Here is a 19,168-nt window from a genome sequence, read left to right on the forward strand (position 1 = left end):
CGGCAGCCAGGAGAATAATTTCCCCGAAAGTCTACCTGTATAGTGTTCACAGATCGCTTGCACGTTTGTACTTGTCTACAGAAGAGGTAATAAACTTCGAGGAGAATTGAAAACAATCTTTTGTGTCGGTTTTCCTGTCCACTTACAAGCACCTACGCGAGTGCATTTGTTCTACGTGTTTTATCCATGTTATAAATACGTTTATGAGTTTCGGGACGTCTTAAATATGTTTAAGATAACCAACCTCCCAGACGATACCCATTTAGGGCTAGCGCATAATTTGCCATTTCGAAGTGCACGTTCAAAAGTGTGGTCACGTGCCATGTCGAACGGGTACTCGTACCATACGGCACCCGTATCAAACGGGCACCTGTATCAAACGGGTACCGTTTCGAACGGGTACCGTTTCCAAACGGGTACCCGTATCCCATAATCACGTTTGATCCAAACGGATCGACAGGTTTGATTCAAACGGGCGACCAGTTTGCCACCCGTTTGAATTTCAAATGGTTTTTTTCAGTAGGGTATACATAAAATAATGTATCTGCAGGAGGCAGATCTGCCTCCTGCAGATACATTATTTTATGTATAAATATTTGCGTTTGAACAAGATGCATCCTCTTTTATCTCGCAATGTATATTTCAGGGCGCACAAAAATGAGAAGTCCGAAAATGCATCTTCAAACACCGATGAGACTAACTACGCTTGTTTGGGTGCTTTCTGTACTGAATACAGGATGGAGCATTCTTACATACACTTCAGGTAACAGCCTTACGAGTCTTACAATCACAAAATCGCAACTTAACATTTTTAGATTTTAGCCCAAACACTATTTATGGCTGAGCCCCTAACTGTATTGAAGGTCATAGGCTGTTCTAATTGTTTATAATATCCGATATACATATACGTTTTTAAATATTTAAAAATTACCTGTGTTGTGATGACGCTTACACAGGTATAGCAACTAAAAAAGTGACTTTTTGAAAATTATGTATTAATTTTTATTTATTACATTTATTATGTAACATATTGCATAAAGTCGCTATAAAAGGTTTGTATCTAAAGAATTATTAACATTTATTTATAAACCGTGGGCCGCAAAAGAGCTAGAGCTTGAAAACCGCTAGAAAAACCACGTCCAAAGATCTTTTGTACTAAAATTCACGAACGAGAAACAAAATAGGCTCAACGTTTGTTTTGCACTGTACCAGATTTATTCATCACACGATTGTGTTGAAACAGAGTCGGTTTGATAAATTTACGGCTAAGCGAGCGTAGCATGTATAGTACTTTTGTAATTCATGTGAAAAAGCACTTAGCTTGGCGGAGTAATTATTATACCATGATATTTTTTAAACTTGTAAAAAACATGCTCAAGGTTTTCCACAAATACCCTTGCACTGAATCATGCCCCGAATAAGCCAATTGACTGAATATTGTTTGGTTTCGGCGCTTCAGTGTTAATCTCTTTCCTCTAAAAATTGGTAGAAAATAAAATAAAAAGGACAATGGCTTTAAACGTTACAGCTAAAATTCGCTTTAAAATCACATTTCCATGACGTTTTAAACAAATGCTCTTGGGTACAATTTTATTTTTTCACGTGAGAACATTTTTTTTTTAGAACTACTCACGTTGCAGACAATTGAAATCACCAAAGTGATCGCATTTTTCTTTGCAAACTCACTTGTAAACGTTTAAGTAGCAGCAAGGATTTCGCTAAAACACTTATTTAAATCCTGGAGAAGCTAAGGTTCTTATCGAATGGCTTCAATACTGATGTAGTCAGCAGGTTGCTTTCAGAAGTTTCATTCCAAGCAAGCTCAGTAATAAAAAATGGCATTGTTAACTACATGAAATTTCTTTTATCTGCAATGGCAATCATTCTTCGTCACTTGAAATACCGCGTAGTAAGCATAAAACTTCTGTGCTTTCAAAAGTGTGCTTTGGAATAGTTAGTTCATATACAACTTTACGCTCTTTTAAGGCTTAAATACCTTTATTGCATACTTCAATTAAAATGCTTAATACACGTGCAAGTGCCGTCTTTGTGATACATGTTTTCAAACATCTGTATTGTATACTTTATGGCAGTTCAATTTATTTTTTAATAAATCGTAGATTGTACGCTGACTTTAATTATCATCGGCACAAAATACGGTTTTGGAGATACACAATACTCACATCGAAAAAGTGCGCGTAAAATTCGCTTGGGGGTGCTAAGGTGAAGACACCACCATACTTCGCACGCAGCAGATATGGCTTGCGTGAAGGGCAGTTAAAGCCGGGGAATGTGGGTTGCGCTTGCTTTCCGCCAGGACCTTGATTGCCCTTGTGTACAGCTCGCGCATTGTATTTTTGGGGGGATAACATCTAGCGAAAATACGGCTCACAATTTTAAATACTTTGCACCCAAATGTGCATAATAATTATTAGGCGACAACTTAACCGGCTTGCTACAGTGGTTAGAGAGCATATTTAATTAAATCGCCATTTTAATTCACACTAAAGTGGTTTCATTCCAGATAATGACAAGGTTTGCAAGACCGGGGAATGTAGGAAGATGGGTAAGTAAAAGAAAACTCTTTAACTAGAAAATTTAGACAAATTCATTTCGGTAAATTAACGTCTTACTGAAAGCTGTCGCAGCTATTACAGACCTTGAAAAGAAAATTGTGTGAATAAGTTTATTATTACCTACATCGTGTCAATGAAAACATGCGGGTATTTACTCCTTTTTTATGACCATATCCAAGACATTAAACACAATTCTGAAGAAATCTGAGCTTTTTGAACTTCACTATAGAGAGTGAATTTGATGTCGTCTTTATAAAATAAGCTTGAACGACGAACATAGTCTTTCCATGATTGAAAATATGACACTTTAAAAATTATAAGAAATATGAAGCAGGCAAGTTTTATTATCCGAGGCAACTGGTCTTCGAAAATAAGGTAATAGTTACAGCATAAGTAATGGTAATAACATTACTTTTTTGTAAAAAATAAAAAGCCTTAGCGCCGCGGAAAAAATAAAGTAGCCACTACCATGAAGGCCTGCGGCGCCCCATCTAATGATCAGGTTACGAGATATCGTACAGATGATAGAGGTGCTGACGATGTTTAAATGCAGTTGAAGGGCAAGTGATTTCGATATTTCATGCAGTTTCGGAACTTCTCTTTTACTTTGTATTTATTAGTCCCCAAAATATTTTTTTATTCTTTATTAGGAGTGCAAACACTTTCTTTGTAACTTGAATTTTCAAACCTTGCATACAGTGCGGGATGTATAAAAATAAATGTGTTGGTTTATATCTATAATCTATTGACAGTTATAATATGCTAGATTATGTTTCATTGTACCTCTTCATTTGTCCAGAACTTCATGCGTAAGATATTTTGTGGTGTTACGTGTTGTGGGACTCAGGGCATTATAGTAGCGAACAATCTCATATAAAAAAATGTTTTGCAATACGCAATCTTTCTGCAATATGTGTTATTAAAATTGAAGAGAATTAATAATATTAGTTAAATATAGTAATACATTCATCCCACAATATTGGGGTGAATGTGAACACGCATTCACAATACACGTATGATAAGACTGAAGATTTAATTACGCTGAAAATAATCTATCTGCTTTTCATATCTTCTGATAAAGCACTATAATACCTTGCTACTCACAAATAACGATAAAAATATATATAAATAGTTTTTAGACAAACAATCCTGAATTTGTCAGCTGTCGAAGAATTTGTTTATACAAACCTTTTTGACATGTTCTTTTTTTTACCTATAATAGTCTATATATTTCGGACGTAGGTTTAAACTGAAATCTATTTCTAGACTGTATCAGAGGAGCCCTAGTGCAGTGTCGAGTGCTTCTGAATCGAGAAAAGCCTTTAAAGTGACCATATAAATCGGCAGGGTAACGTATCGCGCTATGATTTGCCACAAAGCTGCCTTAAGGTGGTGGAAGCATTGCATCAATGTTTAAAAAAAAATTAAACTTACCAAAGTAAAAACTTAATAGAAAAACAATATTTTTTTTCTACCCGTCTGCTAATCGCGCACCCCCTGATTGGCGCAAAAACCTGCAGATGGTGGCAGCGCGGTCCCTGGGGCAAAGAGCAGCTCAGCAGCCGTGCGTTCGCGCCAAAAATAATCAGACACTGCAAATTAGAGTACCAAAAAAGCGCGCGCCGTTTATGACTAGAAAACGTTGTCTGTTTTTGTTACAAAAACAGACAACCTTTTCTGAACATAAACGGCGCGCGCCTTCTTAATGCTGTAATAGTAAACGTATGATTTTTTGTGTGTTAATAAGACACATTAAATGGACACGCGCAAAAAATAAAACAGGCCATTTATGAAGTAATCCAAGCTAAAGGACGTCTGCATCTGGCGCGACCGGGCAGCTGCTGAACTACCCCAAGCCGCCATAGGGGTAGCACCCTAAGCTGTTGGGGCCTGTTCCCCAATGTATCGGCTGTTGCGCCAGTCAGAGTGTGCGTGATTAGCAGATAGGCGCACCGTAGGTTGTGTAAACAAGTTATTGCTTTTTACCCTTAGTCAGGTAAGTTCGTTTGTTGAAATTTTGAAGCGGTGCTTCTACCACCTTCGGGCTCCTGTGTCGGAAATCGTAGCGCGGTAGGCTATCAAGCCAATTTTTTTCAATCACTTTAAAGGCTTCCCCCGGTTTGGGGGCACCCCGTAGTTTCAGAAATGGCAAAATGGCGAGTTGTCAAACATAAGCTCCCGACCGGTGGGACATTTTCGCCTCGGTGGCTTTAGTGTTCAATAGGTTGAATACAAGGAAAGTCCACTAGACCTGCCGTCTGCGCTTCACTTCATTTCAAGAGTGCGCTCTGAACGTATATGAGTTTTTCGTCAAAATAAAAATGCTGGCCCACACCCCCTGCCGGTTTTGAGAATAAAAAAAAAAAAAAAAACATGTGCAGATATGTATATCCTATATATATTTTTTACATTAACGACCTAAATAATATAGCAGTGCTGAAAAAGAAAGACGTTTACGATTCCCTGTAATGCCGACTTACAGTGCAGCTCTTGAAAAGGAGGAGGGGAGGGTATGTCCCTCCTCTCCCTGCTCCCATGTCCTCCTCCTCCCCTGCTCCCCTCCCACTAAGCTAGAGATTTTCCCAACAATTCCCGGTAATTTTAGTTAAGAAAATTCCCCGCTCAGTTCAGCATAAAAAACTTCCCAGCTAAATTTAGCGGGAAAATGTTTGCCCTAAATTTAGCGGGAAATTTTTTCCCCTAAATCTAGCGGGGAAATCTTTCCGCTCAATTTAGTGGGGGATTCTTTTCACTAAATTTAGCGGGGAAATCTGCTCCTCCTCCTCCTCGTTCCTCGTGGCCCTCGTGATGACGTACGTGACGTCACATGTGACGTCATTATAGGAAACGTCCCATACTGCAACCCGCGGTTACACCGACGGCGACACCGACGTCGACGCCGACGCCGCTCAAGCAGGAAACGGGTGCCTCAGAGCTGCGCTCTAAAAAAAAAATTTGCGTAACGTTCTTCGTTGATTGTGTTGTTTAGTAAAGTGTACGTCCTCACGTAACCCGAGTGACCCGAGTTGCCACCAGTCGGCGTGCGCTCCGAGCTTCCATTGCTGGCCACCAAAATTTATCGCGCCTATTCTTCCAGTCTTACAGGAGACGTCATTTATGACCGCTGGCGCGCGATGAACGACAACAGTGGGACGCTTAAAAGCATCCAGCGGGCAAAACGCGCTTGGGTGTAGCTTGCAAAAACTGCAGTGCCGACATTAACTCCAGGCATCTCGCTGTGAGCGCTACCCATGCCCCACCAGCGCTCAGGAAATAACTATGTCTAGTTTCAGCTTCAATGTACCGGTTCTCCAATGAAAAGAAGAACGAAAGCGGCGTTAGCAATGGTCACTTCCACATTTCGATGGCGCGTCATCAAAGCATCACTACTTTGATGATACGGTGCCGTCTAATATACACGGACAATAGGTTCATTCACTTACTTTGAGCCGGACGTCGTCGTTCGCGTGATTTTTATGAGCGCAAGAAATTGTTTGCGCATAAAAATGTCGTGCAAGTTTAGGAGGTACGTGCGCTTATTAGGATACAACATAATCGCTCACAGGATGAGGACCACAGGGCGTCTCCTTTTTGGGCATTCTGCACGTGCTCTTCGCCTTTCGTTGTGCTTCGACCACGCTTGCGCGCTCCAAGCTCATGAGACGCCGAATTGCTGGTGAGGTATAAAGAGCTCGCCCTGAAGGAGGGGCAACTTAAAGTCCTCCCTGTCGCTTTCATCCTGTCGATGCCTCGAATAGTTTCCACGTCAAGTTAAGCCGTGCAAGCAAATGCGACAAATCGTAAACATGGTTGCAGGTCGTACACATGTGCCTTAGCCCGAACGTTTGGCCATTTCTCGTACTCATGTGAATCCTACAAATTACACTTATATGATATTCCCCCAACTTGATAACTCTGGTACATCCTGCGTCGTTTTAGCGAAAGACGAGGAATTTGCATCTACAGTGCGCCTAAAGTTGTTTCCAATATATCAATGCGGAAAAGTGATAGCTCGGGTGTCGCTACACGGGCCTGATTGTTTCTGTGAGCTGGTGAAAATGTTGAATGTTTTCGATTACCCTTTTCAAAAAGGTATTATTCGGGTCATGTTCTTGCGTCGTGGACTGGATCCGATACTGCTCAATAAATCATAATGCAAAATCACCACACAGGCTCAAGAATTATAGGATGATTAACTGGTGGCACAAAATAGAGCAACCTTGTTTAAAAAAAAAACAACCTAACTTCAAAGTAGATAATAATACACACAAAAAAAGTGAACGCCGTTTACAACTCCCTGTAACACCGAATTAGAGCGCAGCTCTTGAGGAGGAGGAGGGAAGGGTACTGGGGGGGTCACGTGACCTTTGGGGTCACGTGACGATGCCGTTGATGTCATCAGTGACGATGACGATGCTGACTCCGATGACGTCATCAGCGATGATGACGATGACGATGCGGATGTCTGTGACGTCATCAGTGACGCCACTGATGACGTCATATGTGATGATGACGATGACGGTGCGGATGCCGCCCCGAAGTCACGTGACACCCCCGGTCACGTGACCACCCCCAGGGTCACGTGACCTCCCCGATGACGTCATCGTCACTGATGACGTCACCGGCATCCGCATCGTCATCGTCATCATCACTGATGACGTCATCAGTGACGTCACTGATGACCTCACCGGCATCCGCATCGTCATCGTCATCAGTGATGATGACGATGACGATGCGGATCCGATGACGTCATCAGTGACGATGACGTCATCGGGGAGGTCACGTGACCTCGGAGGGGGTCACGTGACCCTGGGGGTGGTCACGTGACCTGGGGGTGTCACGTGACTTTGGGGGGCGGGTCACGTGACCTCGGGGGGTCACGCGACCTCGGGGGGTCACGTGACTTCAGGGGGTGACGTGACTTTGAGTGTCACGTGACCTTGGGGGTGACGTGACCCTGGGGGAGGGGTCACGTGACCTTGGGATGACCTTGCCGGGTCACGTGACCTTGGGATGACCTTGGGGGCCACGTGACCTTGGGATGACCTTGGTTACGCCGACGGCGACGGCGACGCCGATGGCGACGCCGACGCCGCTCAAGCCGGGAACGGGCCCCTAAGAGCTGCGCTCTAAAAGAAATCTCCGTTGCTGGCAGGTAGATCAGAAAACGCACTCCGTTGACGTGAATCCATAGGACAGCTATAGCGGCAGGCTCACGTAATAACAAGATGGCGGCACCCATGCAAAAATTATGTAAAACGTCGTTTTATACACGCTTGCAGCAGCCGTGCTTCGAGAGCTAGTCTGGCCACCATGGATCGAAAAAAATTGTGGTGGCTTAGCTCAGCTATGCCAGGATATACGTAGCGTGAGCTTATGCGCGCAAAATGAGAGGCGCTATCAAGCGGCTCCGGTGCAGCGTCAGACTTGGCTACTGCCCAACGGAGGAGCACAGCTGGGCACGCGGCGGCGCCAGTGCGTCTGCCGCGGCTAGGACGTCACTCCTCTGGAATGCGCAGACCGGCGAGGCGCCTTTGCGGCGGCGGCGGAGCGCGCGGCAGCGGCTGCTCCGGCGCGCCAGCTGTGCGCCGTGTGACGTCACTGCTCCTCGCGCATGCGCAGCATGGCTCTTTGGGAGCCACGCGAAGCTGCTCAACCTTGGACGTTCAAAGAAAGCATTTTGCAGCTCACGCTACAAAATGCTTTCTTTGAACGCCAGTCTGGTAACCGTGAGTACGCAATAAAATGCCCGAGCCCAAGGGCCGTACCCTGAAACGTCTATATTAATGGTGCTTGTTTACGTTTTGCAACTTTGCCTTAAAAAAAAAACGAAAGCGAAACAAATGCAGTTTGCGCAGGTGGATTATATTGTAAGGGTTACATAACAAAGAAGAAAAATCGTAGCGATAAGTTAAATAATTCACAGCACTCTGGTAATTAACTATTTAATTAGTAAAAATAAACGCGTGGTTTCAATTAGAAACTGATTGAGAATCATCACTGCCTATGAAATCAGTACGACTTAAAAATACTTGGAGCGGTAACGAAGCATAGAAAACGCGGGTGCTAAGCGCGCGGTGGTCTTATCATCCTCGTTACCCCTAGCTTTATGTATGTTGCAGGAGTAGTAACTTTAGAGGACTGCTGCACATCTCCCGCGCTTTATATCTTGCAAGAATTACTGATTTACTGCTTTTAGATGACGCTCAGCAAGTTTATATTTATCACGGTTTGTTTTGTTTTTTACCACTTAAAACTTTAATTAACAGATTTCAGTTATTTATTCCACTTATCGTGACATTTAATCTTCCATTTTATCTACCCGTGACCGTATCGCTCACCTGCGCAGACCAGATAAATGTAGTTATCCGAGCAGTTTTTTTTTTCAGTAAATTTGGAAAAACTAAAGAAAAAGCCTCTATAGACATTATGCCTATTCTTGTTTTCTGTTCACATGAAAGATAAATTTGAATTTAAAAGCGTGTGTTCAACTCGGTTACATTAAGAAAAACACTGGATCTCAGTCATTTTACGTAACGATCTAGTTAATAAGGCATCCATCTACACCAGGATAGATAGGTATCCTAATATAAATTACACTTTGATGTAATGCTAATTGAGACTATAATTTTGTAAATGCTAGCGAGGAGCTTAGAATGCTTCAGTTATATTATAAGTCCTAGCACATTATATTTGAAGAAATCAACGTCTTGACTTTTGATATCTAATTTTCAAACCCTTGCATTGCAGTTGGAACTTAACCTCTAACTAAAAATATACAAAAAAAAATTAAACTAGAGTTTATGCGAAAGAAAGTTTTTTTCAGGTGCAATAGGTATTTTGGACTGTGAAAAAGTTTTCTTTTATTCGGGTTCCAGATATCTAATTATGTAGCGAGGATTAAATAATAGCCAACGTTGTTTAGAAATAGTGTGTTAGTGGGAAGAATAAACATTCTTTTTGCTGCCCGGGTAAAAAATACTTCTTTCTAAAATGTATTCTCGTTTCTTATTGATCTGCATAAACGTGAAGTAATCGTGGAACAAAAATGTAAAATATTTATTCCTTTGAAAATATCTTTCAGCAAAACAAATTATTGACGCCATCGACACCAAGGCGGATCCTTGCGTCGACTTCTTTGCATATGCATGCGGGAAGTGGAAGAAAGATACACAAATTCCGAGAGACATTTCTGCAGTTAACCGATTCACAGAAGCAGCGAACAGAAGAGACCAGAATATGAGACGTACGTAACAGAGCTTATTTTTATGTATACCTGGTCAAAATTAGAGGTATTGTAATTGCTTTGCTGAACTAATAACACGAAGTGTCAAAATTGCAAAACTCTATAAAAGAATATATCATTGAGAATGATTCTTCTTAATGGGGCATAGATATGTAGTGAATCCTTTTAACTCAAATTTGAGATAAATATCAACAGGAATAATTTTGTGAGAAATATTTAATGCCACTTGGGTGGAAATGCTTTAATTCTGCTCGAAATACGCAAATGCTAGCGCAAATAAGTAGGTTGGCGAAAAGCCAAATTGCAATGAGTTTTTCAAAATTCTAAAAGAATATTTTGATTTTTTTCAATTCTGCAAAAATACGATTTTACCGAACTGAATACTGAATTTCCCATACGTTTTCCTCTAATGTTGAGAACATATAAAACGACACTGTACAAGTGCTCGCCTCCTGAAGTCACTGTAAACTCTAATAGTTATCCTGTGCGGCAGTTTACTTACCTTTCATCCTCTCCAATTTAACATTTATATATTTCAGAATTACTAAATCGACTGACTTATCATAAGGGAGACCAGTCCATTGATCAGAAACTGGGCATTTTATTCAGAAAGTGCACGGGGCGTAAGCATTACAATTTTGTCTTCTTTATATTGGCTCAAAACATAAATTGCCACCGAATGACCACTTTTCAAAAGTACAGTGGGCCACAATTGTTTGCGGGGCACGGGAGCGCCAGCCGAAAAGACTTGCTGCGCCTTCTGGCGGCGCGTTGCAGCTCTCGAGACTTGCGCTTTGCGCATGCGCTTCCTCCCGCGTTAACACTCTTTTTTTTTTTTTTCTTTTTTGCTCGCTTTTGTCCGACGCATACGAGATAACACGGATTGTTTCAAGGTACCGCGAAATGTTATATGTATCATGCAACCTCCGTCACCCAACACGGTGGCTATAGTGAGGCAGACGCGCGGCATGACGGCTGACAAAGCGGCATCCTGGACCTGTCCCGGTTATCTCGCGTGCGTTGGATGGAAGCGAGTAAATAAGACATGACTGCGAGCACGAAATGAAGCTTATTCTTGAAGCGTGAATCTTGAGAGCGGGCGCGCGCCGCAAATTTTTGTTGACGGCTCTATGCTTTGTGTTGTGAAACAACAATCTTTGCGCACACGTCATTTCATTTCATTTCAGCTTACTTACCTAAAGGTTGTCCGAAGGGTGACCATTTTCTATAGAATGGTCTCATTGTTAATTTCTGACCCACTCATACGCATATAGATTCTCTTTCAATGGAAAGCATTTAAAACTGCTTTGTGTATTACGTGAATGTCGCATTTATTGGAGATCTTTCAGGCTGGGCACAAACAAAACAAGAAAATTTATGATATGTAACATAATTCGATAACATTTCCTCGTCTGATATCAAAATTGAACGTAAAAACAGCCCGTCATCCTTTGAGTAGCGAAAACCCTTGCACTGGCACTTGGTGTTATTTTCTGCACCAAGAAGTTGTTTGGAGCGCTGGTCCCACGCTAGCCAATCATTAGGTACATCACAGCTTGCTAGCGTCGCGGAAGTTCTACTTGCTAAATTGGCTCTAATAATATTTTCTTTCATCACTTTAATTCCAACGTAAACCATAAAATCAGTAATTAAATACAAAATTAACGGGTATATCTTAGTTAAAGATGTAATGGCCATAGTTATCACCCCAACAACCCATCGAACCCCAAAAGAAGGAAGTGAATACGGTGTTCATCTAAGGGTCACCCCTTTAAAAATATGGGCGCCAGAAAACAAAGTACCCTGAATTTTTGGGTGGTTTCATTTAATTTTCAGCTTACCTGCTAAAGACTGGGAGGATGGCGTTATATAGTTTAAACATTTATAAACATAGGACTGAATATTGTCCGAAAGAAAGATGCAAGGACAATATAATAATGGCATGTAACTTGCAAATTAGTCAAGGAACCGACATGTATAGACATAGGAAAAAATAAGTAGTTTTCAGGTTCTGCTCAAATAATAGTTTTAGAATTAAAAAACCGTTTAAGTACCGCTCACACGTTATGTACAATTTTCTAGAGAAAACTGGGGTACATTTGAAGACTTCAGGTAAACTGATCTTGCATATTGTACCAAGGAAACGTACATCACCTCTCATAATTGTCCATGAGATAATGTCTATAATTTTCGACCTTATAATAAATTGGACTAGATTGAATATAAGAATACTAACGTTTTTAAGGTATTTTATTGTTCAATATAATAGTCTTTAAATAAATTAACAATTTCTGTAACTATAAAACTATAACTTTCATTACTTCAAGGTAAATATAAAATTGTTCCTACCCACCATTGAACAATCGCTGGAAATGATCTTCGTTTATATTCCTTTAGTTTGCGTACGTGTAATCGATCGTTTATTAGAAGGTTTGGGGTTTGCCGCTTTGGAAAAAAGTTTTATTCCACGTGAAAATAATTAGCGCAACGGACAAGAACAAGACGAAGATACAAACACGTCAAGCGCTAATACCAACTGATAGTTTAATTCACAAATAAAGAAAGACTAAAAGGAAGTGAAAAATGTTTTGATACAAAAAAGAAAAAAAAACATGTTTTAATAAAAATGCATTGTTAAATCAAATGACGCACATGCTTAAAAATTTCTAGGGAAGATTAGCCGTTTGAAAAAAAATGAGAAGTAAAGAAAACAGGCCGGGTCAACAAACAACGTGGAGGTACAGCATCTTTCCTCGGATAGTGCTACAGATCGTGCAGTAATGCGTACGCCTCCTCGATTTATGATGGTTTTTGCCTCATAAATGCATCTGGCTTTTCTGCATTAAAAGCGACTCAGGACTTTAGTCTGACCAAACACAGGGGTACAATTACAGTTTCTGACGCGAGAAAAACAAACTGGTGTGTGTGTATGTTTGTACAGCCCAGAACTTAGTCCAAATACGAGATAGCTTCGCCAATACTGGAAACTCCTCCGAAAACACATAGGAGCGGCGGCGAACGTGACAGTGGCGCCTCTAGCGGACTCGAAGTCTACGGAAGCAGTCGTCGCAATGGAAAAGTATAGGCTCCGCGACGTCCTCGAGCTTTACGAGCCCCGTATCGTCACCCTAACAGCAGAAACAATTTATTACGGTCAGTTCGCTTGCAAAGCGGAATCCACTGATCGCAACTGCAACGACAATCGAATAACAACGCGCGCATAAACAAAGATAGGGCAGTTTATTCAGCGGGCTCAAACGCCACTCAGGAAGATCACACGCGTTTGAAACGCGTCGGGGAAGCGGAAAAAAGGCGTTTAGCTACTTTGAAGAAATTTAAAGAAAAAAGGCGTTTAGCTACTCGAACTACGTCGTAATCGTTAAAACATGCAAAAACGACATGTTGATATTACCAGAGCAAGGGCACGAGCTGCTGGAGCATAAAAACAAAAGAAAAAAGTAAGGATAAAAATGAACGTGCAAACACTTTCCGAACTTTGCAGAAAAAATAGTGTCGCCATTCCCGACGAAAATAAGAAGAAACGGGAAAGAAAAGCGAACAACGGCGAATAAAACAAAGAAGCTAGCAAAAAAACTATTTCAACGACGACTATCGTTGCGGCGCTTATAGAAAAAAAGAAAGAAAAATGGAAAGCAGCAAATGAATAGCTGATGGTCGCCACCGGTGTTGAGTTCACGACAAACAAAGCGGAAGCAACAGACGAAACTAATGAAAAAAGAAGAAAGCGTCCCTTTCTTTTTCAGCTGGTTGTTGTACATTTCTTTATTTGCTTTCGTGGCGTAGGTACGAACTAAAAACAAAACAGGGGGAATAAATAACTTAGTGCAGCTAACACTGCCCGGTAAAAAAGAGTCGCAGAAATGTTTTGGTCGCAGGCAGCAATCTTCTATATGTGCCAGCAGTGAGTAACCTTTTTTTTTGCTTTCGAATTTCTTTTTCCAGTGACTTTGGTGGGTTGTTCGTTCGCTCGCTTGACGAAGCAGTTTAAAAGTACGTACATTCAAGTACTTGTTGACGTAGGTGTCCGTAGGTTGACGTAGGAAGCAGAAGAAAGATTTTTCACCACATCGCACAAACTTGTTCTTGCAATGGTAGGCAGCACATCGCACAAACTTGTTCTTGAATGCGGCCGGTTGATCAACAAACGATGACCCGTAGCAGACGTGCCGGCCGGAGTACACAAATAAAATTCGAATAAAAATGGGTAACGAGCTTACACTTCTTAATATATTTAATAAATATCAAAACGCACGTATGACGATTTTGGATTAGAAACTCAATCGAAGGCGAAAATAGGAGGTTATCGCAGACGACAGTGGAAGAAAACAACAACAACAGCAAAGTCGCAGACGGCCCTCAAAATGCCCGGGCCTAGCGTAGCAGACGAACCGGGGGTAGTAAGCGCCGAAGCGAAGGAAAGGCAGTAAAAACTAAGCCAAACAAAGCCAGGATACGCGATTGTTTACACGTCGGGCAAAAAAAAAAAAAAAAAAAAAAAAAGCAGAGTGGCGTTGTTTTAAAAATATAAAAGAACGAAGACTCAAAAATAGAAAGAGTGGAGACGGTTCAACGGGTGTCGGCCTTTATCGTAGAAGTAAAGAAGCAGCGAAGCAGAAGATGTTGGTCGTCCCCGCGCTAACAATCGGAATTTGTGCACTGTAAATCACGTGACTGAAATCATCTTTTTTCGCGGGGCTACGACGCTCTCCCCTTCTTTCTTTGCAAGCGCGAGAAGTCTCCTTTTTTCGTTACTCCGCTTTTGTTAATCTATAATCGCGTAAGATTTGCATCTGCACAACGCCTTCTTTCGGAGCATACTGACATCGCCGTAACGTACGTGGTTCGAAATTGACTTCTGCTTCTTCATCCGGAGCCAGCTCGTCTGTTCGACGAAACGGTTATAAGCAAGACACTCATAAGAAATGGGAATTGCAACGACAAAACGAATTGACTGATAAGAATTCCAATAAAGTTGAAACGAAGCTATGTTCTGAAATGTTTGTACATTTCCCTTTTTCACGAAACAGCGCGAAGGCATACATTCGTGTTTTGCTTGGCTTACATAAGTTGTGACAGAATGTTTTCTTCGGGAGAACTCCGAAATTGCACCCAGAAAGCTGTAACATCTTTCATACGCGAAGAGAATGTCCTTCACTCATGAGCTGGCACCCATTTTTTAACTTTCAAAGCAGCGAATGTCTGTGACAATTTTTTTTCGTTGGTCACCTCGCACGGAGATAGGCAAAACCAATGCATTTTGGAGAATCTGTCTGCCAGCGGAGACTCCGAGCTCGCCAGGGGCGCTGCAATCACTTTTCGCCCGTTTTCCGCGAGAGTTGCCAGTATTGGCTTTCACGGTATTTGCTTAGTCTGCCTCAACGGGCGACTGTGTTCCCAGCTGTAGATGTGGAATTTAGCCAGTGGAGCACAACCGCTAGCCTGGGTACTTTAACGTGCAACACTCAATAGTGATACACGACCGGACGCCGGTACAATGCTTATTTAGATTGAAACGTGCAACAGGATGGGTATTCAACCCAGGATTCCTGGGTTTTGCAGCGCGAGCCTTCGCTCCACGTGCTCTGAGCATGTGGAGCTATAATGTTCTACTCACCCGCGCTTTGTCACTGCTAGCCTTGCGCCTGCTGCACGAGTGGCAAATTTGGTGCGCCCCCGAGTTTTCCACGAGCTTCAAGTCGTTATAAAATTGACTGATATAGTGGTTTGGATCATGCTCAGCATGTTTCTAATTCAAACTAAATTATTATTTTTACTAATTAAAGAGTAAGTTAAGGAAGTTTAGTTACTTACCTGACTTATGGCAAAGATTAGACACCCAGACAATGTCCCCCTAGCCGTATAACTCACCTGCACGCACCGTATTAGTGCATATTTTTCAAATGTTTTGTAATAATTAAGTCTATACGAATGAAAATGGAACACCCGTTCATATGTTGTTATAAACTAAAACTCCGGAGCCCACGAGACAATATGGAGAGGTTTAGCGGTTTCAGAACACAGCAGTCTTCCTCTTTATTTTTCACGCGGCTCCTTCTGTCACGAGGACCCAGTCCGTAAATATGAAAGATCTCGCGACATCGACTAGTATATTACATTTCTTTCCCCTTAACATTCAAAGCGCTGTACCGGCTTTCGCACGCGAGTGGAACGTCCTTGGGGTGCACTTTCACAAACTTCACTTGAGGTCTCCGGTGGTTGTTGTGGGCTGCAATCAGCATGAACCTTCGACTTGGTTGATCGGCCTGGTGACTACCGTGGAGGAGCCGGCATGGCCTCTTTGTTGTCTGGCGGCCGTTTGCGTAGTTGGTTCACATGGCGTGTTATCACTTTGAACGGAGTTTCGACGGTTGCCATGCGTGCTCCCGTTGTCGCCGTGACTTTTCCAATAATCCACTCGTTTCCTGTCCCATAGTTTCTGGCGTACACCGGGTACCCAGGTTGGATCGTCCAGTTTGTGTCTTGAGCAGATGCTGTGGAGTGTGATGAGAAACATGTGTCTAGTCGCGAGCGAATTTGATATCCTAGAAAGAATAAAACAATTAAAACAGGGACAACACAACCACATCTTTCATGAAAGATGTGGTTGTGTTGTCCCTGTTTTAATTGTTTTATTCTTTCTTCATCCATGACTTAAACCAACACGCTCTTCTCCCAAGCATTGATATCCTAGCAGCAGTTCGGATGGTTGACTTTCCAGAGCTTGATGGTGTCCTTCTATAATTAAAAAGAAGCTTGCCAGGCTGGTTGTAATGTCGTCGTTTTGTATTTTCTTCCACCCATCTTTTATTGTTCTTACCATGCGTTCCGCCAGATCATTTGACTGTGGGTGAAATAATGCGGTCCTGATGTGCGTTATGTTGTTTTTCGACGTGAACTTCAAGAACGGCACTGGTGAAAGGTGTACCATTATCCCAGATCAAAGTGCGGGGTATCCCCGGAGAGGCTAAACACATCTCGCAAACAACACACTGTATTTGCGCGTATGACCTGTTTTATAGGAACGGCCTCGATCCACTACTGTGTGCATCGACCACTACTAAGATCATTTTTTCTCTAAAAGTCCCTAGAAAATCAACATGTACTCTGGACCAGTTTTCGTGTGTTCCGGGCCAGTTAATTGGTGCCTTTGACGCTGGCATGGGCAACATTTTGACACAGGCATCACACGTCACTGACGTGTGCTCTATTTCTTTGTCCAGTCCAGGCCACCAAAATTGAGATCTTACTATCGCTTTCATAGCCGACGCTCCCTGATGGCTCTCGTAAAGGAGTTGTAGGAGGCGCCCCCGAGCCTCCCTAGGCACAATGACGCGGTGGCCCCAGTATACCAGGTCGTGCGCCACCAACAGTTCTAGTTTCCTTCCGTAAAACGGTTGAATGTTCGAGTCTAGGCTCTTCTCGCATTTGGGCCATCCATTTATGATGTAGTTCTTGACCTGCGCTAACACTTGTCTGTCATTTGTTTCAACTCCCTGGTTGTCACGACACCCTCCTCTAACTGCTCCATAGCAAGCACATATTCGGGAAGCTCACCTTCAGCACCTGTTTCCGTTCCTGCTGTTGCTACTGCCGGTAGCGGTATCCTGCTCAGGGCATCCGCATTCAGCATTTTTTTGCCAGGCTTGTATTGTAACTTGTAGTGGTAGCTTCCCAAAAGCAGCGCCCATCGTTGAATTCGCGCCGCAGCCATAGTGGGAGTCGGGCAGGCGGATCTCAACAACCTAAGGAGCGGCTGATGATCCGTGACCAGGGTGAACTCATGTCCAAATAGGTAGCCTCTAAACTTCGTTACACCGAAGACCAGAGCGAGAGTTTCTCGCTCTAATTGAGAATAATTTATTTCGGCGGATGATAGAGTTCTTAATCGCAACCCGATGGGTTTGTCTTCTCCACTTTCTCGGAGAAAAAGAATTGCTCCGATGCCGAACGGTGAGGCGTCGCACTCTAGTCGCAGTTCTTTCGCTGGACTAAAATGCGTTAACACCTTTGTCGAGCTGAGAGCTTCTTTTGCTTTCTGAAACACCGCATCGTGTGCTTCACCCCACGTCCAGCAAGCTCCCTTTTCCAGCAATTTGTAGAGGCTTGTCAACAAGGTTGACATGTTGGGAACAAATCTGGCGTAAAACGTCAGCATTCCCAAAAAAGACCGCAGCTGGCTTACGTTCTTGGGCTGCGGTGCTTGCACGATGGCTTCCACTTTCGTTTCTAGCGGATGAAGGCCCTGTCCGTCAATATGGTGTCCGAGGTACGTAACCTCCTGTTCCTTGAATCTGCACTTCTCTTTCCGGAGTTTCACGCGGTGGTCCTTGAAACGTTGTAGATGTGCTCTCAGCTGTAAGGCATTGCCATCTGCTCGTTCGGACAATATCACGTCGTCCAGGTATGCCTGCACGCCTTTTAGTCGCCGGAGCATGGTCTCCATCGTCCGCTGAAATATAGCCGGTGCCGATGATATTCCGAAAGGCAAGCGGTTGTAGCAGAAGAGCCCACGGTGTGTGTTGATCAAAGCCGTCTTCTTCAATGCGTCGTCAAGGACTACTTGGTTGTACGCATCCCGTAGATCCAAGGTGCTAAAACAATCGCCGCCGTTCAGACATGCGAACAGATCCTCGATGCGTGGCAGGGGCTACTGCACGACTTCACACGCAAGGTTAGGGTCGCCTTGAGGTCCCCGCAGATGCGCACCAAGCCGTCCTTCTTCAGCACCGGAACGATTGGTGTAGCTCATTCTTAGTGTGTGACCGGCGAAATAATTCCGACTTCCAATAATCGGTCAAGTTCTGCTGAAACCTTATCTTTCAGACCATAAGGAAGCGGTCTTGCCTTGCAAAACTTCGGTGTGGTACGCTCCTTATTGTGCAGTCGAGCAGGTGGTCCCGTGATCAGCCCGATGCCCGGAGTAAACAGATCTTGAAACTCGCAGAGAACCGCCTCCGGATCTTTCACGATGACTGGTCTGCTACTCAGCGGCACGACATTGCCTGTAAGGCTTAACACAGAAGTGCCGGCCTTGTTCAGCTTGAAAATTAAATCATGTCCACACAAACATGGACCGCACCAATTCAACACAGCCAAACTGCACTCTACTAGGGTGCCTCGGTACGAGACTTGCATGTGTAGCTCACCCAACATGGGTATTCTTCCTAGGTAGCAGGACAGTTGCACCTGCGATGCTTGAATCTTAGGCCAGCGTTCACGGTGCTGAGTGTAGACGTCCCGCGAGATAACACAGAAGAGTGATCCAGTGTCTACTTCCTTCAGCAGATCGACTCCGCCCCAAGAGAACTTGCGTCGCACTGCTGGA

At 43.1% G+C, this 19,168-nt stretch overlaps 1 protein-coding gene across 1 annotated transcript in view; it reads left to right on the forward strand.

Annotated features, from left to right (window-relative positions):
- Window positions 1-672: 672 nt before the first annotated feature.
- The window catches only part of LOC115332174 (neprilysin-4-like), a 74,299-nt gene continuing 55,803 nt past the window's right edge, over window positions 673-19,168 (forward strand). Inside the window, exons 1-4 of the mRNA XM_040216240.1 lie at window positions 673-763; window positions 2,525-2,566; window positions 9,661-9,822; window positions 10,362-10,445. Of these exons, the coding sequence (XP_040072174.1) occupies window positions 673-763; window positions 2,525-2,566; window positions 9,661-9,822; window positions 10,362-10,445 (379 nt within the window). The remainder of the gene's footprint in view (window positions 764-2,524; window positions 2,567-9,660; window positions 9,823-10,361; window positions 10,446-19,168) is intronic.

The sequence above is a fragment of the Ixodes scapularis genome, unplaced genomic scaffold (genome assembly GCF_016920785.2).
Source record: "Ixodes scapularis isolate PalLabHiFi unplaced genomic scaffold, ASM1692078v2 PGA_scaffold13__105_contigs__length_92229423, whole genome shotgun sequence".
NCBI classification, from domain to species: Eukaryota; Metazoa; Arthropoda; class Arachnida; order Ixodida; family Ixodidae; genus Ixodes; species Ixodes scapularis.